The sequence below is a fragment of the Trichosurus vulpecula genome, chromosome 3, assembly GCF_011100635.1.
Source record: "Trichosurus vulpecula isolate mTriVul1 chromosome 3, mTriVul1.pri, whole genome shotgun sequence".
Lineage (NCBI taxonomy): Eukaryota > Metazoa > Chordata > Mammalia > Diprotodontia > Phalangeridae > Trichosurus > Trichosurus vulpecula.
In genome coordinates, this window is record NC_050575.1 from 174,199,918 (window position 1) to 174,227,679 (window position 27,762).

At 37.2% G+C, this 27,762-nt stretch overlaps 1 protein-coding gene across 1 annotated transcript; it reads right to left on the reverse strand.

Annotated features, from left to right (window-relative positions):
* Positions 1–129: 129 nt before the first annotated feature.
* On the reverse strand, positions 130–24,980 carry LOC118842302 (major allergen Equ c 1). Its single transcript, XM_036749877.1, has 7 exons — positions 24,885–24,980; positions 24,183–24,319; positions 21,879–21,952; positions 19,335–19,436; positions 18,449–18,550; positions 1,117–1,173; positions 130–179 (listed from the first exon to the last, which is right to left on the reverse strand). The coding sequence occupies exons 1-7, from the start codon at positions 24,978–24,980 to the stop codon at positions 130–132; spliced, it is 618 nt and encodes a 205-aa protein (XP_036605772.1).
* Between the last annotated feature and the right edge of the window lie 2,782 nt (positions 24,981–27,762).

The window sequence follows — 27,762 nt, forward strand, 5'->3', positions numbered from 1 at the left end:
TATAAAAGGATAGGCACAATAATACATTGTTGCCAGCACTATGAAATGATACAACCATTTTGGAAAGCAATTTGGAATTATGTGAATAAAGTGACTAAAATATCCATATCCTTTGAACCAGAGACTACATTATAGCCGCCAGCGGCTGTGGTGCCGAAATGGCCGGAGATGGCCGAATGCTGCAGAGAGTGAAAAGAAAACACAAAACATGGGCCAGGTGGTAAAGTAAAGAACAGCTCCATTTATTTAACTGAGGGACAGGGCTTATACACCTTTTAGGCAAGCAGAAGTAACAAATCCATGTGCGAGGCATTTGCATAATGCATGACTTCCTCCTGCTTTTGTTCCCTTTTTGCAATAAACAATATTGTGTTAATAGCCCACAGTGGGTATTCAGCACATGTGTGCCATGGGGTTTTTTGAGAGAACACATGTGTACTGAGGAGGCTTGAAGTGCCTTCATCCTAACCAGCACGTGTATGCTTAGGGAGGGATGGAGAACCCACGTGCTGAGTTATCAGCCCAAGGGCAAGAACAGGCCTCTGGCCTGTATCTTACCCCAGAATGGACTTTCTCAGAGCTGGCCCTCTACACATTAGTGAGTGATAAGAAGGAAAAAACGTCCCCATATACTCTAAAATATTTGTAGCAGCACTTTTTGAGAAGGAAAAAATTGTAAACAAAGTAGATGCCCATCAGCTGGGAATGGTTAAACAAATCACGGTTTGTGAATGTAATGGAATATTACTGTCCTATAAGAAAATATATATATATATATATATATATATATATATATATATATATATATATATATATAATGAATGCACAGAAGCATGGAAAGATCTATATGAATTAATGCAGAATGAAATAAGCAGTCAAGAACATAAAATGCATAGTAACTTTGTTGTTGTCATTGAGTTATTTTAATCATGTACAACTCTTCATGACCCCATTTGAGATTTTCTTGGCAAAGATACTGGAGTGATTTGTCATTTCCTTCCTCAGCTCATTTTACAGATGAAGAAACTGAAGCAAACAGGGTTAAGTGACTTGCCCAGGATCACACAGCTACTAAGTGTCAGAGGCCTGATTTTAACTCCACAAAGTGATTCTTACCTGACTCCAGGCCTGTCACTCTATCCACAATTCCACCTAACTGCCTGTCCACAGTAACTGCAACAATGTATATGGAAAGAAAGCTACACATCAAAAAAATCAAAAGGAAATATAACAAAATTATAAAGATCAAGTGGAAACCAAATGAAGAGATGTGAGAAGACACCTCCAGCCAACCCCTTCATGGAGAAGAGAGCTCCACAAGTGTTACACATTATACACATTTTTGTTTTGGGTTTTTTTTACAGAATTATAAGATGTTTATTGAATTCCATCTTTATTCTTGATTTTTAGAGATCAAAACTGGTGCTTCCATTACAGTATTTCAAGGACATACTTCACTTTTATTTTCTTGTGATCATTTTTTTAATGATTTGATGTTTCATTTTCTCTCAATTACCTGCAAAAATAAGTTATTCATTTTTTTTGCAAAATCTTGAGTTCCAAAATCTCTCCATCCCTCTCTACCTTCTACCATTGAGAAGGCAAGCAATTTGATACAAGTGATACATACGCAGTTGTATAAAACACATTTCCGTATCAGTCATGTTATAAAAGAAAACAGAAACTAAAAATAAACCAAGAAAGATAAAGCAAAAAGCAAGTATGTTTCAATCTGCATTCAGACCCCATCAGTTCCTTCTCTGGAGAAGAATAGCATTTTTTCATCATATGTCCTTTGGAATTGTCCAGGATCACTTCATTGCTGAGAATAGCTAAGTCTTTCACAGTTGGTCATTGTACAATGTTGCTGTTACCATGTGCAATGTTCCCTGGTTCTTCTCATATTACTTTACATCAGTTCATGTAAATCTGTCCAGGTTTTTATGAGAGCATACTGCTTGTCATTTCTGATAGTATTCCATTATGATAGTATTCCATTACAATCATATATAACATTCCCCAACTGATGGTCATCTCCTCAATTTCCAATTCTTTGCTACCATAAAAAGAGCTGCTATAAATATTTTGTACATACAGGACTTTTTCTTTATCTTTTTGGGACACATGCTTAGTAGTGGCATTACTTGGTCAAAGGGTATGCAGGGTTTCATAGCCCTTTGGACATAGTTTCAAATTGTTCTACAGAATGGATGAATCAGTAAACAATTTCACCAATAGCGCATTAATGTCCCAATTTTACCATTTTCTTTCCAACATTTGTCATTTTCCTTTTATGTCATATTAGCCAATTTGATAGGTGTGAGATGGTAGTTCAGAGTTGTTTAATTTGCATTTATTTAATCTAGAGTGATTTGGAGCACTTTTTTCATATGATTACAAATAATATTGATTTCTTTGAAAATCACCAGTTCATATACTTTGACCATTTATCAATTGAGGAATGGCTCTTATTTCTATATGTTTGACTCAGTTCTCTATGGATTTGAGAAATTAGGTCTTAATCAGAGAAACTTGCTGCAAAAATTCTTCATAGTTATGATTGCTGTGTATTTCTCTCTGAGAGAAATAATAATATCTCTCTCATATTAATATCAATTATTAAAATTGAATAGATCCAAGGTTTTTTTCCCTCTCCAATCTCTCAAGGACAAAGTTTATGGAAGATAGGATTAAACTTTTCCTCATTCTGGGTATTGCTACTCCATCCAACTAGATCAGGCTTCTAATCTAAGGTGAAACTCCCTTCTGTTCAGTCTTCGATGGAGGATATAGATTCTTTGTTTAGATTGCCCACAGCTAGGGGCAACTTAGAAGTTAACGACATAATCAAAGTTCATTAAAATAGGTCCAACTCGGAGTCAGAAACCGCGAGCCGTCTGCATGGGGCAAATTTCCGAGCCGGGAGAGTCTGAAAGGCCAGAGGCACGAAGCTGTAGGCTCGGAGAGTGCTCAGTGCGGAGCTGCTCCAGACCAAGGCGGAAGCGGCTGGCCGGGAAATCCACATGGGAGATGGGCTGGGAGAAAGCTGGGCGCCCGAAACCGGCAGAGATCCCCAGGCCTCCCAACACAGGACGGCAGTCTGTGGAAGCGACGAGAGGCAGCGCAACGCCACCCATGAAACACCATCTCCAGACGTTTGCAGCCCAAACGTATTAAATGTGGCTTCTTGAACTTCTGGGAGTTCTTAATGTCCAGGTAAACATCTCTAATCCCTCCCCTCCCCACCCAGAGAATCCCTTGGGGAAAGAAAAAAGAACGCTGGAACTGAGCAGAAAGTAGTTGGGCTTCAGTGGTCAAATAGCAGAAGTTCATTAGTCCCATAGGGGCAGAGTCAGCAGGGGTCAACGCCAGGAGCCCAGACGTAACCTTGCTCCCCCAGGGGAAGTGCCAGACATCAGCTCAAACAACAAACAGCTGAGACCAGTGCTGAAAAGCAAGTGCTGGACAGCACCCACAGGGAGTGAGATGCCAGGGAGCCAGACCCCTCCCCCACACCTCTGAAAACTGAAGGTTAAAATTCTAGACTCACAACCCCCAGAATAAGAAAGCTGGGACAGAAAGCCGTGAGGCCCACAGATAGAAATTCATTGTAAAGACAGCAAAAGGCAAACCAACATGAAGAAGAACACAAAAAAACCGAGGACAATAGATTCTTTTTATGGAGACAGGCAGGATCAAAATACAAATATGCAAGAGGGAAGTAACGATACTGTAGATACATCAGATACCACAAAAGGTAATATGAACTGGACTCCAGCCCAAAAAGCACTGCTGGAAGAGCTAAAGGAGGATTTTAAAAAAGCAAATTAGGGAGCTAAAAGAAAATATGGAAAAAAGGGAGAAAAAATCCACTGATGAAATCAAGTCCCTAAAGAATAAGATTGGTGAAATGGCTACGGAGATTCAGAATCTAGAGAGAGAAAAAGGACACCCTGAGAGGCAAAATCAACCAATTGGAAAAGGAGACTCAAAAGCAAAATGTAAACACTAACTCATTAAAAATTAGACTTGAGCAAGTGGAAGCTAATGAATCTATGAGGCACCAAGAAGTAATAAAACAAAATGTAAAGAATGAGAAAATAGAAAAAAATGTGAAATATCTGATTGGCAAAACAACTGACCTGGAAAATAGATCCAGGAGAGACAATTTGAGAGTTATTGGTCTACCGGAAATCCACGATGAAAAAAAGAGCCTTGACAGTATCTTCGAAGAAATTATCAAAGACAACTGCCCAGAGGTCCTAGAACCAGAGGGCAAAATAGTCATTGAAAGAATTCACCGATCACCACCTGAAAGAGATCCCAAACTGAAAACACCAAGAAATATTATAGCCAAATTTCAGAGCTATAAATTCAAGGAGAAAATACTGCAAGCAGCCAAAAAGAAGCAATTCAAATATCATGGAACTACAGTCAGGATCACGCAGGATCTCTCAGCTTCCACATTAAAAGACAGGAGAAATTGGAATATGATATTCTGAAGGGCAAAGGAGCTGGGACTACAACCAAGGATCAACTACCCAGCAAAACTAAGCATAATTTTCCAGGCAAGGCGATGGACATTCAATGAAATAAGGGAATTCCAGACCTTCCTGACGAAAAGGCCAGAACTCAATGGAAAATTTGATCTCCAAATACAAAACTCAAGAGAGACATAAAAAGGTAACCAGGGGGAAAAACCCCACAAACCTTATTAATCAATAAGGGCAGGTTGTTTACATCTTTATGTGGGATTATATCATCTTATGTATGTTTATATATATATATATATATATATATATATATATATGTCATTCTTGTGAATGGTACAGCTATTATGACAAATGAAAGGGATATACATAGGTTGTGAATGCCTATATAAATTAACTGATGTAAAGATATAAAATATAAGTAAGAGATATAAAGGGAGGGCTATGAGGGAAGCGGTAAGGAGGTAGAAGAAAAGGGTAAATTACACCAAATGAAGTGGCACAAAAACATATTATAGTAGAGGGAAAGAAGGGAGGGAGAAGAGCAGTATTTGAGCTTTACTGTCATCTGATCTAATTCAAGAAGGGAATAACATACTCTGATAAGTTTACAAATCTAATTTGTCCTACGGGAAGTGGGAGGGTAAGGGGGGAAAAAGGGAGGGGTGTGGTCAGAAGGGAGAAGAGAAGTAGCAAGTGGGTAACGGTAAGATAAGGGAGGGGGATAAAGAGGGAGGGTTAACTGAGGAAAGCGGTGGTCAAAAGCAAAACTTTGTTGAGGAGGAGAAGGGGAAATGGAGAAATAAAAGCATAAATAGGGGGAATTACGATGGAGAAAAAGACACAGATAGAGATCATAACCCTGAACGTGCAGGGGATGAACATTCTCACAAAACAGAAGCAAGATAGCAGAATGGATTAAAAACCATAATCCTACAATATGCTGTTTACAAGAAACGCTTTTGAAACAGGGGGATACACACAGGGTAAAGGTAAAAGGCTGGAGTAAAATATATTGTGCCTCAGGTAAAGTAAAAAAAGCAGGTGTAGCAATCCTAATCTCAGACAAAGCAAAAGTAAAGATAGATTTAATTAAAAGAGATAAGGAAGGACATTATATCCTGCTAAAAGGCACCATAAACAATGAAGCAATATCATTTCTTAACATATATGCACCAAGTGGTAAGGCATACAGATTCTTAGAGGAGAGGTTAAGGGAGTTACAGGAAGAAATAGACAGCAAAACTATACTATTGGGAGACCTCAACTTCCCCCTTTCTGAACTTGATAAATCTAACCTCAAAATAAATAAGAAAAAAGTTAAGGAGGTAAACAGAATTTTAGAAAAGGCACATATGATAGACCTCTGGAGAAAACTGAATGGGGATAAAAAGGAATATACTTTCTTCTCAAAAGTACAAGGCACATACTCAAAAATTGACCATGTACTAGGGCATAAAAACCTCACAATCGAGTGCAGAAAAGCAGAAGTAGTCAATGCATCCTTTTCAGATCATGATGCAATAAGAATCATTTTTAATAAAGTACCATGGAAAAATAAGCTAAAAACTAATTGGAAACTAAATAATTTAATTCTAAAGAATGAGTGGGCCAAAGAACAAATCAGAGAAACAATTAATAATTTCATTCAAGAGAATGACAACAATGAAACAACATACCAAAACTTATGGGATGCAGCAAAAGCAGTTCTTAGGGGAAGTTTTATATCTCTAAATGCCTACATGAATAAAATAGGGAAAGAGGAGATCAATGATCTGGGCATACAGCTGAAAAAGCTAGAAAAAGAGCAAATTGAAAAGCCCCAATTAAATACCAAATTAGAAATAATGAAAATCAAAGGAGAGATTAATAAAATTGAAACCAAGAAAACTATTGAATTAATAAATAAAACAAAGAGCTGGTTTTATGAAAAAACCAATAAAATTGATAAACCTTTGGCCAATTTGATTAAGAAAAAGAAAAAAGAAAATCAAATTACCAGTATCAAAAATGAAAAGGGTGAGGTCACCTCTAATGAAGAGGAAATCAAAACAATAATTAGGAATTATTTTGCAAAACTGTATGCCCATAACTTTAACAACCTTAGAGATATGGATGAATATCTACAAAAACATAAACTGCCCAGGCTAACAGAGAAGGAAGTGAAATTTCTTAATAACCCCATATCAGAAAAAGAAATTGAGCATGCCATCAATGAACTCCCTAGGAAAAAATCTCCAGGGCCAGATGGTTTTACATGTGAATTCTATCAAACATTTAAAGAACAACTAATTCCAATACTTTGTAGACTATTTGGGAAAATAGGTGAAGAAGGAGTCCTACCAAATTCTTTTTATGACACAAACATGGTACTAATACCCAAACCAGGTAGAGTTAAAACAGAGAAAGAAAATTATAGACCAATTTCTCTAATGAATATTGATGCAAAAATTTTAAATAAAATATTAGCAAAAAGATTGCAGCAACTCATTACGAGAATAATACACTATGACCAGGTAGGATTTATTCCAGGAATGCAAGGATGGTTCAATGTTAGGAAAACTATTAGCATAATTGACCATATCAACAACAAAACTAGCAGAAACCATATGATCATCTCAATAGACGCAGAAAAAGCCTTTGACAAAGTGCAACACCCATTCCTATTAAAAACACTAGAAAGCATAGGAATAAGGGGAACCTTCCTCAAAATTATAAATATTATCTACCTAAAACCATCAACAAGCATTATTTGTAATGGGGATAAACTAGATGCATTCCCAATAAGATCAGGGGTGAAACAAGGATGTCCATTATCACCCCTATTATTCAATTTGGTACTAGAAACATTAGCTGTAGCAATAAGAGAAGAAAAAGAAATTGAAGGAATTAGAATAGGAAAAGAAGAAACTAAATTATCACTTTTTGCAGATGATATGATGATTTATCTAGAGAATCCTAGAGAATCAAGTAAAAAACTACTTGCAATAATAAACAACTTTAGCAAAGTTGCAGGATATAAAATAAACTCACATAAATCCTCAGCATTCCTATACATTACTGACAAAGCCCAACAACAAGAGATAGAAAGAGAAATTCCATTCAAAGTTACTGAAGGCACTATAAAATATTTGGGAGTCTATTTGCCAAGACAAACCCAGGGCCTATATGAACATAACCATGACACACTTTTCACGTGAATAAAATCAGATCTAAATAAATGGAGAAATATCAGTTGCTCATGGTTAGGCCGAGCTAATATAATAAAAATGACAATTTTACCTAAATTAATCTATCTATTCAGTGCCATACCAATCGAGCTACCAAAAAATTTTTCTACTGAGCTGGACAAAATAATAACAAAATTCATTTGGAAAAACAAGAGGGCTAGAGTATCTAGGATATTAATGAAAAGACATGCTAGAGAGGTGGCTTAGCCACACCAGATATTAAACTGTACTACACAGCAGCAGTCATCAAAACTGGCTGGTACTGGTTAAGAAACAGGGGTGTGGATCAATGGAATAGGATAGGTACACAAGTAGGAGAAATCAACAAGTTTAGCAATCTACTCTTTGATAAACCTAAAGAGGCCAGCTTCTGGGGTAAGAATTCACTATTTCACAAAAACTGTTGGGAAAATTGGAAAATGGTAGGGCAAAAACTGGGCATAGACCAATATCTTACACCATATACCAAAATAAAGTCAAAATGGGTTCATGATTTAGGAGTAAAAGTTGATACTCTAAGTAATTTGGGAAAGCAAGGAATAGTTTACTTATCAGATTTGTGGAAAAGTAAAGAATTCATGACCCAACAAGAGATAGAGAGCATTACAAAATGCAAAATGGATAATTTTGATTATGTCAAATTGAAATGTTTTTGTACAAAAAAAGCCAATGCAACAAGAATTAGGAGGGAAGCAGAAAATTGGGAGAAAATCTTTGCAACTAGTATCTCTGATAAAGGCCTCATCTCTAAAATATACAGGGAACTGAGCCAAATATATAGGAATACAAGCCATTCCCCAATTGAGAAATGGTCAAAGGATATGAACAGGCAGTTTTCAGAGGAAGAAATTAAAGCTATCTACAGGCATATGGAAAAATGCTCTGGATCACTGCTGATTAGAGAAATGCAAATCAAAACAACTCTTAGATACCACATCTCTCCTGTCAGATTGGCTAAAATAACAAATCAGGAGAATGATAAATGCTGGAAAGGATGTGGGGAAATTGGAACATTGTTGCATTGCTGGTGGAGTTGTGAGCTGATCTAGCCATTTTGGAGGGTGGTTTGGAACTATGCCCAAAGGGCTATAGAAATGTTCATACCCTTTGACCCAGCAATACCACTTCTAGGGTTGTATCCCAAAGAAACCACGCAAGCAGGAAAAGGAAACATATGTACAAGAATATTTATAGCAGCTCTCTTTGTGGTAGCCAAGAATTGGAAAGCAAAGGGATGCCCATCAATTGGGGAATGGCTGAACAAGCTGTGGTATATGAAGGTGATGGAATACTATTGTGCCATAAGAAATGGGGATGATGCAGACTTCATAACAACCTGGAAAAACCTACACGACATAATGCTGAGTGAGCAGAGCAGAGCCAGGAGAACGTCGTGCACAGCCACAGATATATGGATTCCGTGAGGACCAATCCTGACATACTGCGCTTTTCTCAGCAACCTAAGGGGCAAGGACAACTCCAGGGGACTCACGATGGAGAATGCTATCTTCATCGAGACAAAGAAATGCGAAGTTTGAATACAGACTGAGGCACACTACATGCTCGCCTTTTCTGCTTCTCTTTTGTTTTTGTTTTTGGGTTTTTTTTTTTTTTGGTTCTCTTTCTTCTTTCTCATGATTCATTCCATTGGTCAAAATTCTTCTCCACGACTTGACTAGTGCATAAATTAATTCAATGCAAAGTTATACATGACAGTTATATGATACTTCATGCCGTCTTGGGGAGGGAGGGAGGAGGGAGGGGAGAAAAACTGGAACTCAAAACTATGTAGAACCGTGTGTGGTAACCTAAAAATAAATAAAGAAATTTATTAAAAAAAAAAACACTAGTAAGCATAGGAATAAGGGGAACCTTCCTCAAAATTATAAATAGCATCTACCTAAAACCATCGACAAGCATTATTTGTAATGGGGATAAACTAGATGCATTCCCAATAAGATCAGGGGTGAAACAAGGATGTCCATTATCACCCCTATTATTCAATTTGGTACTAGAAACATTAGCTGTAGCAATAAGAGAAGAAAAAGAAATTGAAGGAATTAGAATAGGAAAAGAAGAAACTAAATTATCACTTTTTGCAGATGATATGATGATTTATCTAGAGAATCCTAGAGAATCAAGTAAAAAACTACTTGCAATAATAAACAACTTTAGCAAAGTTGCAGGATATAAAATAAACTCACATAAATCCTCAGCATTCCTATACATTACTGACAAAGCCCAACAACAAGAGATGGAAAGAGAAATTCCATTCAAAGTTACTGAAGGCACTATAAAATATTTGGGAGTCTATTTGCCAAGACAAACCCAGGGCCTATATGAACATAACTATGACACACTTTTCACGTGAATAAAATCAGATCTAAATAAATGGAAAAATATCAGTTGCCCGTGGTTAGGCTGAGCTAATATAATAAAAATGACAATTTTACCTAAATTAATCTATCTATTCAGTGCCATACCAATCGAGCTACCAAAAATTTTTCTACTGAGCGGGACAAAATAATAACAAAATTCATTTGGAAAAACAAGAGGGCTAGAGTATCTAGGATATTAATGAAAAGACATGCTAGAGAGGTGGCTTAGCCACACCAGATATTAAACTGTACTACACAGCAGCAGTCATCAAAACTGGCTGGTACTGGTTAAGAAACAGGGGTGTGGATCAGTGGAATAGGATAGGTACACAAGTAGGTGAAATCAACAAGTTTAGCAATCTACTCTTTGATAAACCTAAAGAGGCCAGCTTCTGGGGTAAGAATTCACTATTTCACAAAAACTGTTGGGAAAATTGGAAAATGGTAGGGCAAAAACTGGGCATAGACCAATATCTTACACCATATACCAAAATAAAGTCAAAATGGGTTCATGATTTAGGAGTAAAAGTTGATACTCTAAGTAATTTGGGAAAGCAAGGAATAGTTTACTTATCAGATTTGTGGAAAAGTAAAGAATTCATGACCCAACAAGAGATAGAGAGCATTACAAAATGCAAAATGGATAATTTTGATTATGTCAAATTGAAATGTTTTTGTACAAAAAAAGCCAATACAACAAGAATTAGGAGGGAAGCAGAAAATTGGGAGAAAATCTTTGCAACTAGTATCTCTGGTAAAGGCCTCATCTCTAAAATATACAGGGAACTGAGCCAAATATATAGGAATACAAGCCATTCCCCAATTGAGAAATGGTCAAAGGATATGAACAGGCAGTTTTCAGAGGAAGAAATTAAAGCTATCTATAGGCATATGAAAAAATGCTCTGGATCACTACTGATTAGAGAAATGCAAATCAAAACAACTCTTAGATACCACATCTCTCCTGTCAGATTGGCTAAAATAACAAATCAGGAGAATGATAAATGCTGGAAAGGATGTGGGGAATTTGGAACATTGTTGCATTGCTGGTGGAGTTGTGAGCTGATCTAGCCATTTTGGAGAGCAGTTTGGAACTATGCCCAAAGGGCTATAAAAATATTCATACCCTTTGACCCAACAATACCACTTCTAGGGTTGTATCCCAAAGAAATCACACAAGTGGGAAAAGGACCCATATGTACAAGGATATTTATAGCAGCTCTTTTTGTGGTAGCCAAGAATTGGAAATCAAAGGGATGCCCATCAATTGGGGAATGGCTGAACAAGCTGTGGTATATGAAGGTGATGGAATACTATTGTGCCATAAGAAATGGGGATGATGCAGACTTCGTAACAACCTGGAAAAACCTACATAATGCTGAGTGAGCAGAGCAGAGCCAGGAGAATGTTGTGCACAGCCACAGATATATGGATTCTGTGAGGACTAACCCTGACATACTGCGCTCTTCTCAGCAACCTAAGGGGCAAGGACAACTCCAGGGGACTCAAGATGGAGAATGCTATCTTCATCCAGAGAAAGAGTTGTGAAGTTTGAATACAGATCGAGGCGCACTACATGCTCGCCTTTTTTGCTTCTCTTTTGTTTTTGTTTTTGGGTTGTTTTTTTTTTTTTGGTTCTGTTTCTTCTTTCTCATGATTCATTCCATTGGTCAAAATTCTTCTCCACGACTTGACTAGTGCATAAATTAATTCAATGCGAAGTTATACATGACAGTTATATGAGATTCCATGCCGTCTTGGGGAGGGAGGGGGGAGGGAGGGGAGAAAATCTGGAACTCAAAACTATGTAGAACCGTGTGTGGTAAACTAAAAACAAATAAATAAATTTTTTAAAAAATAGGTCCAACTCCTCATTGTAATATTCATTTTCTCATTAATTATTAACCAGAGTTGATTACAACCCTCAGGAACACCCCTCTTCAAGGGCATATAAGCCATGAGTCCACAGCCATGATTTCCTTTGGCATTTGAGAGTACTACTGACCTTCTATTTAAAATGTTGGCATTATTAAGAAAATGATTAAATTAACCAGAAATTACGTCTTGCAAACTTTTTTAAATGCCACATCTCCATCGTATTCCCCCCCCCATTTATCCTACTCTCACTTTCCTTTCACCTTAATGATCCTTAAAAGTGTTTTGCTCCTGTGTCTTACCTACCCCAATCCACCCCATCCTTTCTGTCACCATCCCACCTCTTCCCCTCCTACTTTTTTGTAGTGTAAGATTGATTGTTATACCAATTGAATACGTAGGTTATTCTTTCTTTGAGACAATTCCAATGAGAATAAGGTTAACACACTCCCCCTCTCATCTAACCCATCTTCCCATCCACTGTAAAAGCTCTTTCTTGCCTCTTTTATGTTGCCCCATCCTACCTCTCCCTTTCCCCTTCTCCCAGTTCGTTCCTCTTTCTTACCCCTTAATTTTTTTAGATAATAATCCTATCATATTCATTTCACATCTATGCTCTCTGTCTATGTATACGCTTTCTAACTGCCCTAGTAATGAGAAATTTTTTATTCATTACAAGTATCATTTTCACATGTAGGAATATAAACAATTTAACTTTATTGAAATCCTTATGATTTCTCTTTACTGTTTACCTTTTTATGCATCTCCTAAGTTTTGTGTTTGAAAGTCAAAATTTCTATTCAGTTCTGATCCTTTCTTTCTTTTTTAATTTATCTAATATATTTAGTTTTCAGCATTGATTTTCACAAGAGTTTGAATTACAAATTTTCTGCGATTTCTACCCTCCCACCCACTCCAAGATGGCATATATTCTGGTTGCCCTGTTCCCCAGTCAGCCCTCCCTTCTGTCACCCCACTCCCCTCCCATCCCCTTTTCCCTTCCTTTCTTGTAGGGCAAGATAAATTTCTACACCCCATTGCCTGTGTATCTTATTTTCGAGTCGCATGCAAAAACTTTTTCTTTGTTTCTGAGCATCTATTTTTAAAACTTTGAGTTCCAAATTCTCTCCCCTCTTCCCTTCCCACCCACCCTCCCTAAGAAGTCAAGCAATTCAACATAGGCCACATGCATATCATTATGTATAACCCTTCCACAATACTCATGTTGTGAAAGGCTAACTATATTTTGCTCCTTCCTAACCTATCCCCCTTTATTGAATTTTCTCCCTTGACCCTGTCCCCTTTTAGAAAATGTTTGTTTTTGATTACCTCCACCCCCATCTGCCCTCCCTTCTGTCATCCCCCCTTTTTTCTTATCTTCTGTCTTCTTTTCTGTGGGGTAAGATACCCAATTGAGTATGTTTGGTATTCCCTCCTCAGGTCAAATCTGATGAGAGCAGGATTCACTCATTCCCCCCTCACCTGCCTTCTCTTCTCTTCTTACAGAACTGCCTTTTCTTGCCACTTTTATGCGAGATAATTTACCCCATTCTATCTCTCCCTTTCTCCCTCTCCCTCTCTCAATATATTCCTCTCTCATCCCTTAATTTTATTTCTTTTAGATATCTTCCCTTCATCATCTTCAACTCACCCTGTGCCTTCTCTCTCTCTCTCTCTCTCTCTCTCTCTCTCTCTATATATATATATATATATATATATATATATATATATGTGTGTATATATATATACACACATACATATATACATACACATTCACTTATATATATATATGTACATAAACATATATATATACATATATATATATATGCATATTCCCTTCAGCTATCCTAATACTGAGGTCTCATGAATCATACACATCATCTTTCCACGTAGGAAAGTAAGCAAAACAGTTCAACTTTAGTAAGTCCCTTGTGATTTCTTTTTCTTCTTCTTTTTCTTGATTACCTTTTCATGCTTCTCTTGATTCTTCTGTTTGAAAGTCAGATTTTCTATTCAGCTCTGGTCTTTTCACTGAGAAAGCTTGAAAGTCCTTTATTTTATTGAAAATCCGTATTTTGCCTTGGAGCAAGCCCTGACTTTTTGTGTGTGAGAAGTGTTTGGAGAAATGTGATGAAAGGTAGAAATGAGAAGGCCAATTTACTTAGAAAGTATTTGGATTTTATGCTTATGTACATCTGTGAATATGTGCATATGTGTATAGCTTCAATGGTTTCTTTATATACCTATCCTATGGATGCTTTCTCAGGTATATATTGAATAACTATGTCCTGTCTCTCTGAATTGAGACTTACATAATCACCAGCAGGAGCACCATTGTGGGCTCCTGCTCTGTCTCTCTACCTCTCTAGCAAAAAGTTACCATGTCACTCAATTCATAAATTTCTGTTTCTTAGATATCTATCTCCCTGAGTTCTAGTATTTTCCAGAAATACCCTACAAGTCTATTTTGGGAGGAAAACACAATGAAATTGAAGTTAAAAGTTCCAAATGTCATTATTTTTCTACCTGGTTAATAAGGGTTCCAGAGGAATCTTAACATTGAGTTTGACTCAACATTGAGGAAATGACCTGCTGAAGCATATATTTGATTAGTGGGGTCTACAGTAAATTCCAGAGTCCAAGAAGCTAGGACTGGGAGCCAGCTTTGTTGAATATCTTGCTGCCTCAGTGATAGAAGGAATAGGCCTTGAGGCTATTGGTTTCTCCTGTGCTTATATAACTTTCTTTTTAAAAAATATAATTAATGTATTTATTTTTAGTTTTCAACATTCACTTTCATAAAATTTTGAGTTTTAAATTTTCTTCCCCTTCTTCTCCTCTCCCTCCACAAGGTGGTGTGCATTCTGATATAGGCTCTATTTATACTTGCATATTAAACATACTTTCACATTAGTCATGCTGTAAAGAAGAATTAGCACCAATGGCAGGAACCATAAGAAATAAGAAACAAAACAAAACAATAAAAGAAAAAGAGAGCAAATAATATTTCTCCATCTGCATTCAGACTACAAAGTTCTTTCTCTGGATGTGGAGAGCATTTTCCATCATGAGTCTTTTGAGGTCCTTGCATTGCTGAGAAGAGCTAAATCTGTAAAAGTCAGTCATCACACAATGTGGCTGTTAACTGTGTGCAATATTCTCCTGGTTTGGCACATTTCACTTAGCATCAATTCATATAGGTCCAGGTTTTTCAGAACTCTGCCTGCTCAACATTTCTTATAGCATAATAGTATTCCATTACATTCATATACCACAACTTGTTCAGCCATTCCCCAATTGATGGACATCCCCTCAATTTCCAATTCATTGCTGTCTATATATCTTTCTTTCTTTATTTTTTATTGTTTGTTTTTATTTGTGTTTTGGAAGGGGGAAGGCAGGGCAATTGGGGGTAAGTGACTTGCCCAAGGTCACATAGCTAGTAAGTGTGTCAAGTGTCTGAGGCCAATTTTGAACTCAGGTCCTCCTGACTCCAGGGCCAGTGCTCTACTCACTGCGCCACCTAGCTACCTCATCTATATATCTTTCAATAAACATCTCTAACCTTATGACTTTATGATGTCATGCACCAGTTTCCAAGACCTTGTAATACATACTTAAGTACTGATCAGTTAGTCCATCTTATTAATACAGACTGCCAATTGCAAAATCAAGGTTGGGGTAGGAGAGTGTTTGTCTTTCATTTCTCGTGTGGTAGGTGCTTAATAAATGTTTGTTGAATTGAACTTGTTTAGTTGAATACAGTAGGTACTTAACATAAGTATATTCTCATTTTGAAAAGCCCTTAGGAAAAAAATTACTTCATATTTGAGTTAAAATGATATGCTAAAGGTGTATAAAAGCACATGTGCATCTAAGTATACAGTCTTGCAAATCAGCTTTAATTATTATCAGTTTTGAAAATTCCATTAAAACTTACACTGGTAGAACAAAAGTCATCTAGTTTCTGAGATCTTTAGGGATTCTTTACAACATCTGTACTCTAGACTCAGCTTTCTTCTTGTCTAGTGCCCTCCTCCTCCCATTTACTTGAATCTTTGGTAATTAGAAAATATGATGCTGGTACATTCCATTTCCCTTGTTTCAGGGGTGGGGACCTGACTGATAAAGCCCAGTATATGTCTGCCTATGACATAAGAAAATGGAAAACAAATCAGATGTACCTGAGTAAGAACCTGTCCCTTTCTATAAAACTCCTGGCCTTCACCTTCCTAATTGAGCTACGCTGGTATAAACCCTGTTATAGAAGACAAAGATCCATTCACCAAACTAAGAAAAGTCACATATATGAACTGAATTGCCAAGTCCTGAGGGTGAGTTCTCACAAGGTCCTCCTTGACTCCTTTTCTTCTCTTGCCATATATGATCTGAAGAATATTGTTTCCGACATCTGAAGATAGCCTTTTGGACAATTAAATCCAGTGTTAGTTTTGCCTCAAATCCTTCATTCCTTGTCTGTGTTCCAATGTATCATGGCCTCTACATTTTGCAAGTTCAGCCTTCTACCTTCTCTTGTGAGAGCTCAAGTACATCTATGATAAATGCCTATTTCTTTTGGAATTGCTTTGTGTTTAAGCTCCAAATTTGCTGCAATAGGCTAGGATACTTCAAGTTGAAGTAGCGCTCCTTCTTTAGGATTGATTATGATATTAAATAACAAAGATCTGTTTAACCTCACATCAAAATATGAATGTGGAGCTAATTTTGTTTACAATCCATGTGTGAATAGAATAGTTTGTTTGGATTCCAGAAAATAGATCAGTCTTCCAAAACGTTCTTTAGACTGCTCCCGCAATTATCTCTAAACTCCAGCAAACAAATACGAAATACGTGTCCCAGTTTAGGGGGAAAAAGTGATTTTTAGCCTAGTGACCATAATTACCACAGTTAATTTTCTTCCTTTTGCACCTTGATCATCCCACAAGAGTTTGAAAGATTGAAAGGCACACAGAGCTGCTTTTGAAGAATTTATTAAATAACCCTTGCTCAAAACCTTGCAGTCCCTGAACCAAAGGCACAAATGAAATAAGGAAGAATCAGAGAAGCATGCCTAGGCTTCAGTGAATCAGCGATCTTGAAGTCAAGTGGAGGGAACCTGCTGAAAGGTCACTTCTTAGATTTCCTACAAAATATGAATCACAAAGTTAGGACTTGGAAATGGGGAATAAGACAAGGACTGGGAAATGGAAGTCCAAGCAATAGATGTTCTCCTACACTCTCTTGGAGTTATTTTTGCTTTGATTCTACTTTATCATCTCCATGTTGTCTCTTCAACTAGATCACCAATTTCGTAAAGGCAGGAGCTTTGTTCTATTATTTTTGAATCACACCTACTGCCCAAAAAAGGGCTCTAAAGTGGGAATCAACCTATGCTATAGACTTAACATCTCAAGGGAAAGCAATTAGCATATAAATCCCTTTCCTCCCTCCTTCTGCATTAAAATAATGAATTCTTAGAGTTAGAAAAGACCTTAGAGGAAATTTAGTCTGTAAAGCCTTCTTTTTATAGATGGGGACCTGAAGACCCAAGAAAGGAAATAATTCATCAAAGGTGACACAGTGATTTAGTTAGCAGAGATAGTACTAGAATCAATGTGTTCTCACTAGAATCTATTTAGCTTTTTGTTGTTTTGTTTTGTTTTACTTTTTACCCCAACTATACCACATTGTTTCTATAAATAACTTAGAATCATATGAGTTTATACAGGGGGAAGCTTAGAAATATTTCTAGCTATGTGACCCTGGCAAGTCACTTCACCTCTGTTTAGCTAAGTTTCCTCAGTTGTCAAATGGGGATAATAATAGCATCTGCCTCCCAGGGTTGTTGTTAGGACTAAACAAGATAATATTTGTAAAGTGATTAGCACAGGGCCTGATAAATAGCAAGTGCTATATAGATGTTAGTTATCATCATCATCATCATCATAATTTATGTCAGCCAGGATTAGAGGTCAGGTCTGCATATTCTAAGTCAATGTCTTCTACCATATCACTGCTGTACTATAATAGCCAAATTGTTAATAAAACTTTATGAGCTTTTGTCATCCTTTGTATTCGTGGAATAAATGTAAATCTATGTGATCTGTGCCAGGATCTAATCACATCAAATTCTGACCAGTGACTTGATGAAATTTTAATGCTCCCCATTCTTTAGCAATGTTAGACAGAAATGCATAAATAGCAATATGTTCACTCACCTTATTACTTCTTTGGGGCATCTCTCTAAAGAGGGATAGAGAAAAACTTAAGTTAATCCAATGAGTCTGAAATGGGAATGGAGTAGGTAAAGGGATTTGAAGGGCTCATTTTTTTCAAGGAAAAAATTATTTTCAATTTAAGGGGCATCATCAGGAAGTAATTAAAAAGAGGAGGTAAAAAAATTAAGCTAATTAAGGTTCACTTCATTTTTAATGTCAAGGGGGAAATTTGAACTGGAAAAAAATTAAAGGGTTACCTTTTTCACTGAAGTAAGAAATATCCTTTTTTGGGAAACCACGAGATGAGACTTTACTCTCAAATATCACTTCATACATTCTAGGCATATTTGGATTTCTTCCTGAAACCAAGAAGATAGACAAATGAATGAGTTGGATGGGAATCTGTGAGGCTTTATCTTTCTCTGTGGTTTGCTTATGGCTTTAGTGAAGGTTGTCCCATGACTTTTGTTCATAGATTCCTAGGAATTAATAACTGGAAGAAAGCTTAGAAATTATCTAGTTCAATGCCACTCACTCCTTCCATCTCCACCATTTACCGATGAGGAGATTGACCCCTCAGAGAAGTAAAATGATTAATTCAAGGTTGCATGGGCATTAAGTAAGAGTTTGAGTATTTAAACCTATATTTTTTAACTCCAAATCCAGTGATTTGTTGAGAGTAAAGAAAGTTGGTAATATTCTTTGCTGTGGGGATGGCAGTTGTTTTAGATGAGTGTCAGTGGGATTGAGTAACTCCTTGGGATAAGTGAAGTTCATAAACATACCACTTTGGATCATCCATGAGTTCTATTATATTTTCTACTTGCATCCATGCCCTGGATAATCTCATTGAATATAGTGAGGTTATTAGGCAGAAGAAAGATTCCATTAAAACAATGTAGGCTAAAGGTTTTAAAGAGGGAAACCATGTTACACAGAGAGAGCCTTTGAGGTAAGACTAAGAATTTAAGGTTCTTATCAAAAAACATCATCTAGTCATAATTGGCCTCAAACTATAGTGTTAGAGGGTCTACCTTTTATGACTTTGAGAAAAAAGAAAACATTTAGATTATTAAGAAGTCATATAGAGAGAGAAATGAAGAGAGCAGCAAATGTTGCTTTTAAGGTTGACAGAACACTTACCAAATAGTTGCCACAGTCCACTATTCTTCCCCATTTGACAGTACACAATTAGAAAGTTCTCATAGTCAGTATCTTCCATGACAAAGTAGTTATCGTCAAGATCTGTGAAAGGAGACAAGTAGTGGCAATGTGAAGTTTCCCCTTTCTATTCAAGGCAAAAGATGTAACTATGTGTCCTTCAGTCTTTTGTATATAGCAGATGATTAAGACATATTTGTTGAATGAATATTATTGTCCTAGCCAAGAGCATAAGCATTAATCATCTTGCTTTAATAATAACATTAGAAGTATTCCCACACATGAACTCTGAGGAATCACCTTTCATCCATCTTCTATCTCCCTTCTTCTGAAAAAGTGTTGAAATCACTCAACAAACTGTGATTTTTTTCCTTGTCTTTTTTCTTCATTTCTTCTACTTAAGTGGCCTATACTTGGACAGTAACAGTAAGAATAGCAAGCACACTGAAAATTGAGTTCCTACATGTGAATTGACCCTTGCTTTTAGCTTTTAAAAGGAGATGGACCCACCAAGGGGAGATAGGAACAGGCACTCACGTCACACCCACACAGGTGAGGAAGAGTTAGGTAAAGAACCAGAGTACATGTCACTTCTACAGACAACGACTTTCACTTAACAGTTGGTTCCAAATGGAGATGAAGGAAAGGTGGAACCTCCATTAGAGAAATTGGGAGAAGATACTGAACTGTTCAGCATCACCTGCACCTTAAGAGAGGACCCTAGTCAACATTATCTTCATGACTCCAAAGTAAAGGAATAATGTTCACTAAGGACATCCCAGACTTATCCCTTCTCTGCTATACTTCTCTTACCTGAATGTCCCTGTGAGAATGGTTCCATAAGAGCAGGAACTCTTATCTTATACTGCTTTATATTTCATGCAATTTCTAGCACAGAACTGGACACATAGTAATTTAATGGATACTTATTGTATCAATGCACATATGCATTTATGAATAAATAAATGAATAAACAGTCAACTTGTTAACAAGAATTTTGTCATGTATGTGTAGGTGATACCATGTTCTTTGCATTTTCTACACTTATCATCCTCATTAAGGGGATAGAAAGATACATGACTGCTGTGCTCAGGTATGCTAACCTAGCTGTCATTACAAAATACATAAAAAGATGACTCACAGTAATCTCTACTCTCATCAGTATAAAGAAGTTTGATTCATAGAGGTCATTATGGGCACTTAATGTCCAGAGCATGCTAAAGTAGAAAAAACACCAGACTGGTAGCCAAGAAACACAGATGTGAGTTTCAACTTTTATATTAACTGCAAATCACCTGACCTCTCTGGATTGTACTGTCCACACAAGGATAAGTAAAATAAGACAATTGGACTTAATGATCTTTTACAATCTTTCTAGATGTAAGTGGTATCAAAGTTATATATTGGCTTGATTCTCCTTTCTGTGTGTCCAAAGCCCCCAATATGACCACTGCTTGGCATTTCTCTGCAATCTTTCCAATTTTCAATATCATTTAAAAGTATTTTTAAATAATTTAAAATTATGTGACATGTGTTTCTGCAATGTGTACCAGGAAGAGTTCCCCACACCTTTTTCAGCCTATGAAGGTGGGAAGGATATGAATCTTTTTCCTCAAATAAGGGAGTAACAAGAACAAGAAATCCAAGGTGGGGGGTGATGAAATGCCATTTTTACATATGATTCCTTCCTTAGTATTACAGGACTCTGGTCTTGTCCTGTTTCAAGACATAGACTCCAGGATTTGAAAAAAATAATCCAAATCTTTAACCACAGTTACTCTATACTTTTGAAAGATACCTTTAGAAACATGAGCTCAGTAAAACCAGAATCGGCCTCTAGGTCTCATAGTTGGTGAATAGCCAAACATATTGTGACATATCAGTGAAGGACCATGGCACTTAAGAATGAAAGGCACCTGAGAAAGCAGCTAGTCTAGCCCCCTCATTTGACAAATGAAGAAACTAAGGCCCAGAGAGGTGTATTTGCTTAAGAAATACAGGTAATAAGTAGTAAAACTAGGATGTAAACTCCAGTCTCTTAATGAAATATTATTGTCCTTTCAAAAGACAAGTATGCAGAATGCAAAAAAGTGGACTTACAAGAAATTATACAAATTAAAGAAATCTGAGAAAATTATACATATACTGACTATATAAATACAATTACCATAGTTTTCTAAAGAAAATGATAATAGCAACAGTATTTGGCAAGTAAACACATTAAGAAGATATTAGAAAGTAGCAGAGATGCAAATAAAATATTATTTTGTTGGATTTTCCTTTTAGCTTACTCTTGATAGTTTGGATTTTACAGATAATGCATGATTTGAGCCTTTATTTTATCTATTTGTTTAAATAGCTAAAAAGTTTATACTTAGCTATATATGTATGTGTACATACACATATATACACACATACGTGTATGTGTACATTATTGCTATTATTGCTATTATAATCATGCAAGGCAGGAGCCATTCAGTATATTTCATTTTGATGAAAGCAACAATATATTTAAGTGATACTTACCATTAACTTGGTATTGGCCAGGGATCGTAGTTTCAATGAGTGTGATGTTAACTTGTTGACATACATCACTCCAACTGGAAAATAAAATTGTTGGGCTTTTTTTTGTATTTGCTCCATGAACTTTAAGTGATTCATATGTATTATAGCCCAAATCATGATTCACGTATTACCAATGAGCTCCTAATTGCCAGATCTGATAGCCTTTTCTCAATGCTCATTCTTTTTTTATTTCTCTACAGCATTTGACTCTATTAAACACCTTTTCCTGATTTCCCTCTTTTCTCTGGGTTTTTCTGACCTTGCTCGTTATTGATTCTCCTTTCGTTTTTTTAACCACTCCTTCTCAGTCTGCTTAATTGAACCTATTAATCATGCATCATCATGCATTAATCATGAGTCTGTCCTAGGTCATCTTCTCTTTCCTCTCTATCTTCTTTCCATTGCTGACCTCATCAGCTCTCATGGGTTTAATGATCATCTCTATGAAGATCACTTATAGATCTATATATTCAATTTTCCTGAGGTCTTTAGTCCTGGATCATAGACAGCATATTATAATTTGTAATTATGGACATCTAGAACTGAAATCCAATAGACATTGCAAACTCAGAATTTCCAAAAAAGAACTCAATTGGTTTTTTCCCCTCACCCTACCCTTCTTCAAATTTCCCTATTAGTATCAAACATTACTTGAGTCATGTAGATTCACAACTTGTGTCATCCTTGATTAATCCTACCTATTCAAATATTTATCGGATCTCATTGTTTCTATCTCCATAATATCCTTTTCACCACCTCCATAGTCTCTGCCCTGCTTCAGGCCCTCAGGATCTCTTACCTGTACCATTGCAATAGCCTCCTACTTTGCATCTCTGCTTCAGGGGTAGGTGGAGGGGTCTCCTTCCAACTAATCTATCAGTGGCAACAACGCACTCACTTTTTGATAGCTTTTCTTGAAAATGATCAGTTTCCCTTCTTTGGAAGACAGGAATAACAGAAAGAAGTCTTAAGTAATTAGAGTGTACACAGATGGCTCTAGAAGCTTGAGGCAGGCCCAGCATTCAGTGGCTTAGAATACTTTTGCCTTAATAGGAAAGAATGGCATATGGCAGAGGCAGATGCAACAGGACTTGACGGCATGGTTTTGGGGGTGGGGTGTGCTATCCCTTAGAATTAGTCTCATTTTGTATTGGCTCACTTGATGCTTAACTAAGTTGGCATTCTTTATAACCATTCAATTTTCCAATATCCTTATCCTATCAGTTTTCCAGACTTGATTCTCCCTCTGCAACATCCTTTCCCTTCTATCCACTCACACAGCAACCATCTTACTTCAAGCATTTATCACTTCTCCTAATCTATCGCCAATACCCTATTGATGGGTGAACTGTCTCTAGCTTTTACCCTCTCTAATACATACTCCACACAGCTGCCAAAGTAAGATTCTTAAAGCACAGGTTTGACCACATCACCGTCATTTTCAAGAAGCTTCAGTGGCTCTCTATTACCTGTTAATATAAACTACAAACCCCACTGCTTGACATTTAAAGCCCTTCACAATCTGGAACCAGTCCACCCTTCCAGACTTATTACAAATTATTCTCCTTTGTGAATTCTACAGATCAGCTAAACTAGCTTACTTGAGATGCCTTCTACAGAACAGTTCCATTCTCCAGTTTTTTACCTTCTTCCAGGTTGTCACTCATGCTCAGAATACACTCCCTCCCTCTTCTCCACATTACAAATCTCTAATTTCTTTCACAACTTAATTCAAGTGCCACTTCCTAGATGAAATCTTTCCTGATTGTCCTACCCACTGTGTGCTAGTGCCTCACACTCCTAAATTACTTGATATTTACTTTGAATTTACTTTGTCCATTTTCTATGTTCTTATGGATATACATATTTACTACATGAGAATGTATACACCTTGAGGTTAGGTCTTAATCATTTTAGTCTTTAAATCCCAGCACCTAGCATAGTACTTGGCACTTAATAAAAGCTTGTTGACTGATTGGTTGCTTAATTGATAGTTACTTGTGTTTCAGTGTGGCATTGTGAAAGAGTTTTGAAAATTAGAGGTGGGGGACCAGAAAATCTTGTTTCTGCTACTTGCTCTCTTAATAATCTTCCTAAAGTGATTTAAGCTATTTGGAACTCAAGCTTTTGTTTGGAAAATGAGTAAGTAGGATAATATAATCTTTAATCTCCCAACTCTAAATGCTATGAAAATTAGTAAATAATTAGTTCAAAGATGGAACGATGCCACATGATTCTGTTGCAATGTGCAAATGTTGTACTCACTTGCTGTAGGTAATTGTGTGGATATTTCCATTTTCTTTGGTTTGGAAGGAGTAGATTTGAAATCTGTTTTTTCCACCTGGAATTATTTCCTCACGTCTGTTGGATACCACTGCAATGGAGAACCACACCCCATTGATCTAAAGAGAGCCATAAAAGACATATAAGCAAAATGATACTAAAAAGTTGTCCATCCCCTTTAGTACTGGTTTTTATTCTGATACAGGCATAGAGACAGGCATTTATTTATCTATAATAATCATTTAAGTTCTTTTTCAATTTTTTAAAGACAAAATTCCAAGAATGGCTAGAGCAGGTGCCAAAAAATTCTAGGAATCAATAAGGAAAAAGACTGGCTTGGCAGGAAGGCAAAGACCGAATTCTGCCTATGGCAGCAGCTGAGGTTGGGTCCCCAGATGCATAGAATATGAGAAGCACCAGTTGATAAAGCCTGATGTCATGGCTACACCAACTATTTCACCTGCCTACCAACCTTTCAGTAATAGAGCCATGTTCTGCAGTGAAATAGATGGAAAGAGAATTAATATGAAGGAACAGAAGATAGAAAGATGAAAGAAATGGAGAAAAAAGAAACAGAATGTGTACCAGAAAGAAAGGGTAAGGATACAATTACCATAGTCTTCTATTCCATACTTAAACCTTCCATCTCACAATGAACACCAATAGAGCTCAGCTTGATGATACCTGTTCAGGTTTGAAGTCCGGGTATGCAGAGACCTGAGTATCAGGGGTAAATGCATTGGCCATGCACAAACCAATGGTCAGAAGTAGAAGTTTCATCTTTGGAAGAGAAGTTTCTTCTTTGATGGGGAGTAGAAAGGGATGTTAATAGAAAAGAAGAAAGGCACTGACCAAGTTTGGTTCCTTTATATAATATCCTCATAGGGTTGGCTTACTCTGTGGATTTGGCAGTGCATCCACCCCTACTCCCAAATCCAACCCCCACACTTCCCCAGTGCATGCACGTATGCACACACACACACGTGCACACACACACACACACACACACACACACATACCCCCTGACTCAGCATTCCTCAGCTATTACTTAATTCTGTCAAGAGACAGACTATTCTCCTTAGAACTTAGTGCTCATGTAGGGATTTTTTTTAAATTATCATTGGTATTATCTTTCCAATAAAAAACATTATATTATCCTGGGGACTCAGTGATGTAAGAGCAAGACTAATTTTTAGAATTGTTGATCTTGTCTATTGACCAGGCTGTTAGATCAGATTAAACACTTAATGTTTCTTATCTAAGTACAAAATGCTCCCTTAAAATGACTCAGCATGAGGAAAAGAATGAGAAAGGCCTATATTTGTTCTTACTGCACCATGAAGTACAAATTAACTCAGGTAGCAACAAGTGAATCCTTTTGGGGGGCTATAGTCTCCCTGTAATGTACACCATGACCACCACCTCCAGCATCCTCTGCCTCCAGAGTCTATGCTAGACTTTCTATCTCTTTTTTATAACTTTCTGACCATCAGAAGCAGCGCTTCTTAGATGAATACCCTTAAAATGGAAGATTATTATTATGCATAAACTATTATGATATGTGCATGTGTTGTGCTTCTGCGTGCAACCTATACACATGATTCTTTTATGTAATGGTATTGCATATTACAACGTACGGCATGAGACTTGTGTTTTGAGTGTTTGGACCTCATCCCAAGCTTCGCCTGCAGTCTCAACCTGGAATCTCTCTCAGCACTTGGGGCTTCCTCATCCTTGAACATCCCTCTGCCATGCTGATCCTCCTCTTTTATTGATGAGTTTCTTCCACTGCCCCTATTTAAGGAGAGGTCCAAGTCAGTTAATCTTCATTGCTCACTCAGCTGTGCTTCTGAACTTTTGGAGTTCAACATCATGGCTCAGCTACCATCTCACCATGGAATCCTATTCAATACCTAGGGCCTTCTCACCCTGGAACATCCATTGGCCCCTGCAACCTTCTTATGTTCGAATAGCCCTCTGCTATGCCAGCCCCTTTCTTCTGTTTGTAAAAGAGGCCTGTTGAGGCCTTTCTTTGGGGAAGGGGTACAGGCTGGCCAATTTTCATTTTCCTCTTAGCTTTGCTTCTGAATTTCTGAGCTTTAATACCATACCTCCATGAAAGAAATTTTAACACCTTTCCCCAACAATGAAAGTTCACTTTCCATTAAATGATTCTTTTAATTTAAAAAAATCAGTTCTCAGGTCAAAGTAATCCATAAGACAATAAAAAGAAGTCCACAAGAAAATAAAAGCAGATAAAACCTGGGCATCAAAGATATTAACAATAATTAGCAAGGACATCCCCTAGCATCTTGGGAGCTCACCACTGTCATAAAACAGTCTATATTCGCTTTGCCCAAAAGGCCCCCAAATGTGTCCCAGATCAATGCACGTGGGATTAAAATGAACTGAAACTGTCCCAGTTGTGCTGCAGGTTCTTGGCTCATAGTCACCCTAGGTGGTGTTGTAGGAGTTGGGGAATTAACTGAAACCTCCCTAGTTCTGCCACTGCCCTGACCTAAACACTTGGTGTTCATTTTGGGTGTGTTTCACATTTACTTATCTGTATATCTGTCTTTTTGCCTCACTAGAATGTAAGCTTTATGAGACAGGAACCATTTCATTTTTATCTTTCTATTCCCACAGAGGCTTGCCTAGAGCTTGTAATATATTAGGTGTTAAATATATATTTTATTGAGTTTAATTTATTTGAACATTTCTGAGGCATGTTCATCTAATCTCAAAAAATTGTGAGGGGGTAGAGCAAAGATGACAGAGAAAAGGCAGGGACTCATCTGATGTCTCTCTAAAAACCCTCCAAACAACTTTAAATAATGCCTCAAAACAAATTCTGAGGTGGCAAAACCCACAAAAACAACAGAGTGAAAAAATTTTCCAGCCCACAACAACTCATAAGTTTGGCAGGAAAGGTCTATCATACCAGTGTGACAATAAAGCACAATCCAGTGCAGGTCATGCCCCACAGCAAACTAGCCATGGGACTTGGAAGTGTTGAATCAGTGCCTGCAGTGGTGGTTTCCAGACCTGTCATCCCACAGATGTTAAGGGGATCAGAAAACTTGTCAGAAGAAGACTATAGGGGCTACTTTGCTGGCACTGGGGGCAGAACTCTGTTGCATTGCTTATATTTAAATTTGGGTTGCAGACCTGGGTCTTAGTGCCAGAGCAAGGAGGAGTACTAGCACAGCAGAACTTTTGGCCCCAGGGGAGCTGAGACTTGCTCATAGTTCCAGAGTGGAAAAAAGTACTTTTGATAGCTCACAGACCAGAGCACAGGCCATAAAAGTAGTAAACACAGCTCTCTCTAGATCATACCACCGTAGAAGAACCAAAAATTTGTAGGTCCCAAGAATTGTCTCTGGAAACAGCTGCACAAAAAACCTGAAACTCAGGATAGTGCCCCCTCCACTCTAAAAGCAGAAATGCACTTTAGCATAGAATTAACAGTCAAGAAATAGGCTGGAAAATTAGCAAACATAAGAAAACCATCTTGAGTACAGAAAGTTATTATGGTGCTAGAGAAGATTAAAACACAAAATCA

Bases quoted from the DNA above. Each gene is read 5' to 3' on its own strand.
- LOC118842302 (XM_036749877.1), bottom strand. From the start codon at position 24,980: ATGAAACTTCTACTTCTGACCATTGGTTTGTGCATGGCCAATGCATTT. The intron at 21,953-24,182 runs GTGAGTACAACA...TTTATTTTCCAG, and splicing joins CACACAATTACCTACAGCAA to TTGGAGTGATGTATGTCAAC. The intron at 19,437-21,878 runs GTAAGTATCACT...CTCCTTTCACAG, and splicing joins TGGCCAATACCAAGTTAATG to ATCTTGACGATAACTACTTT.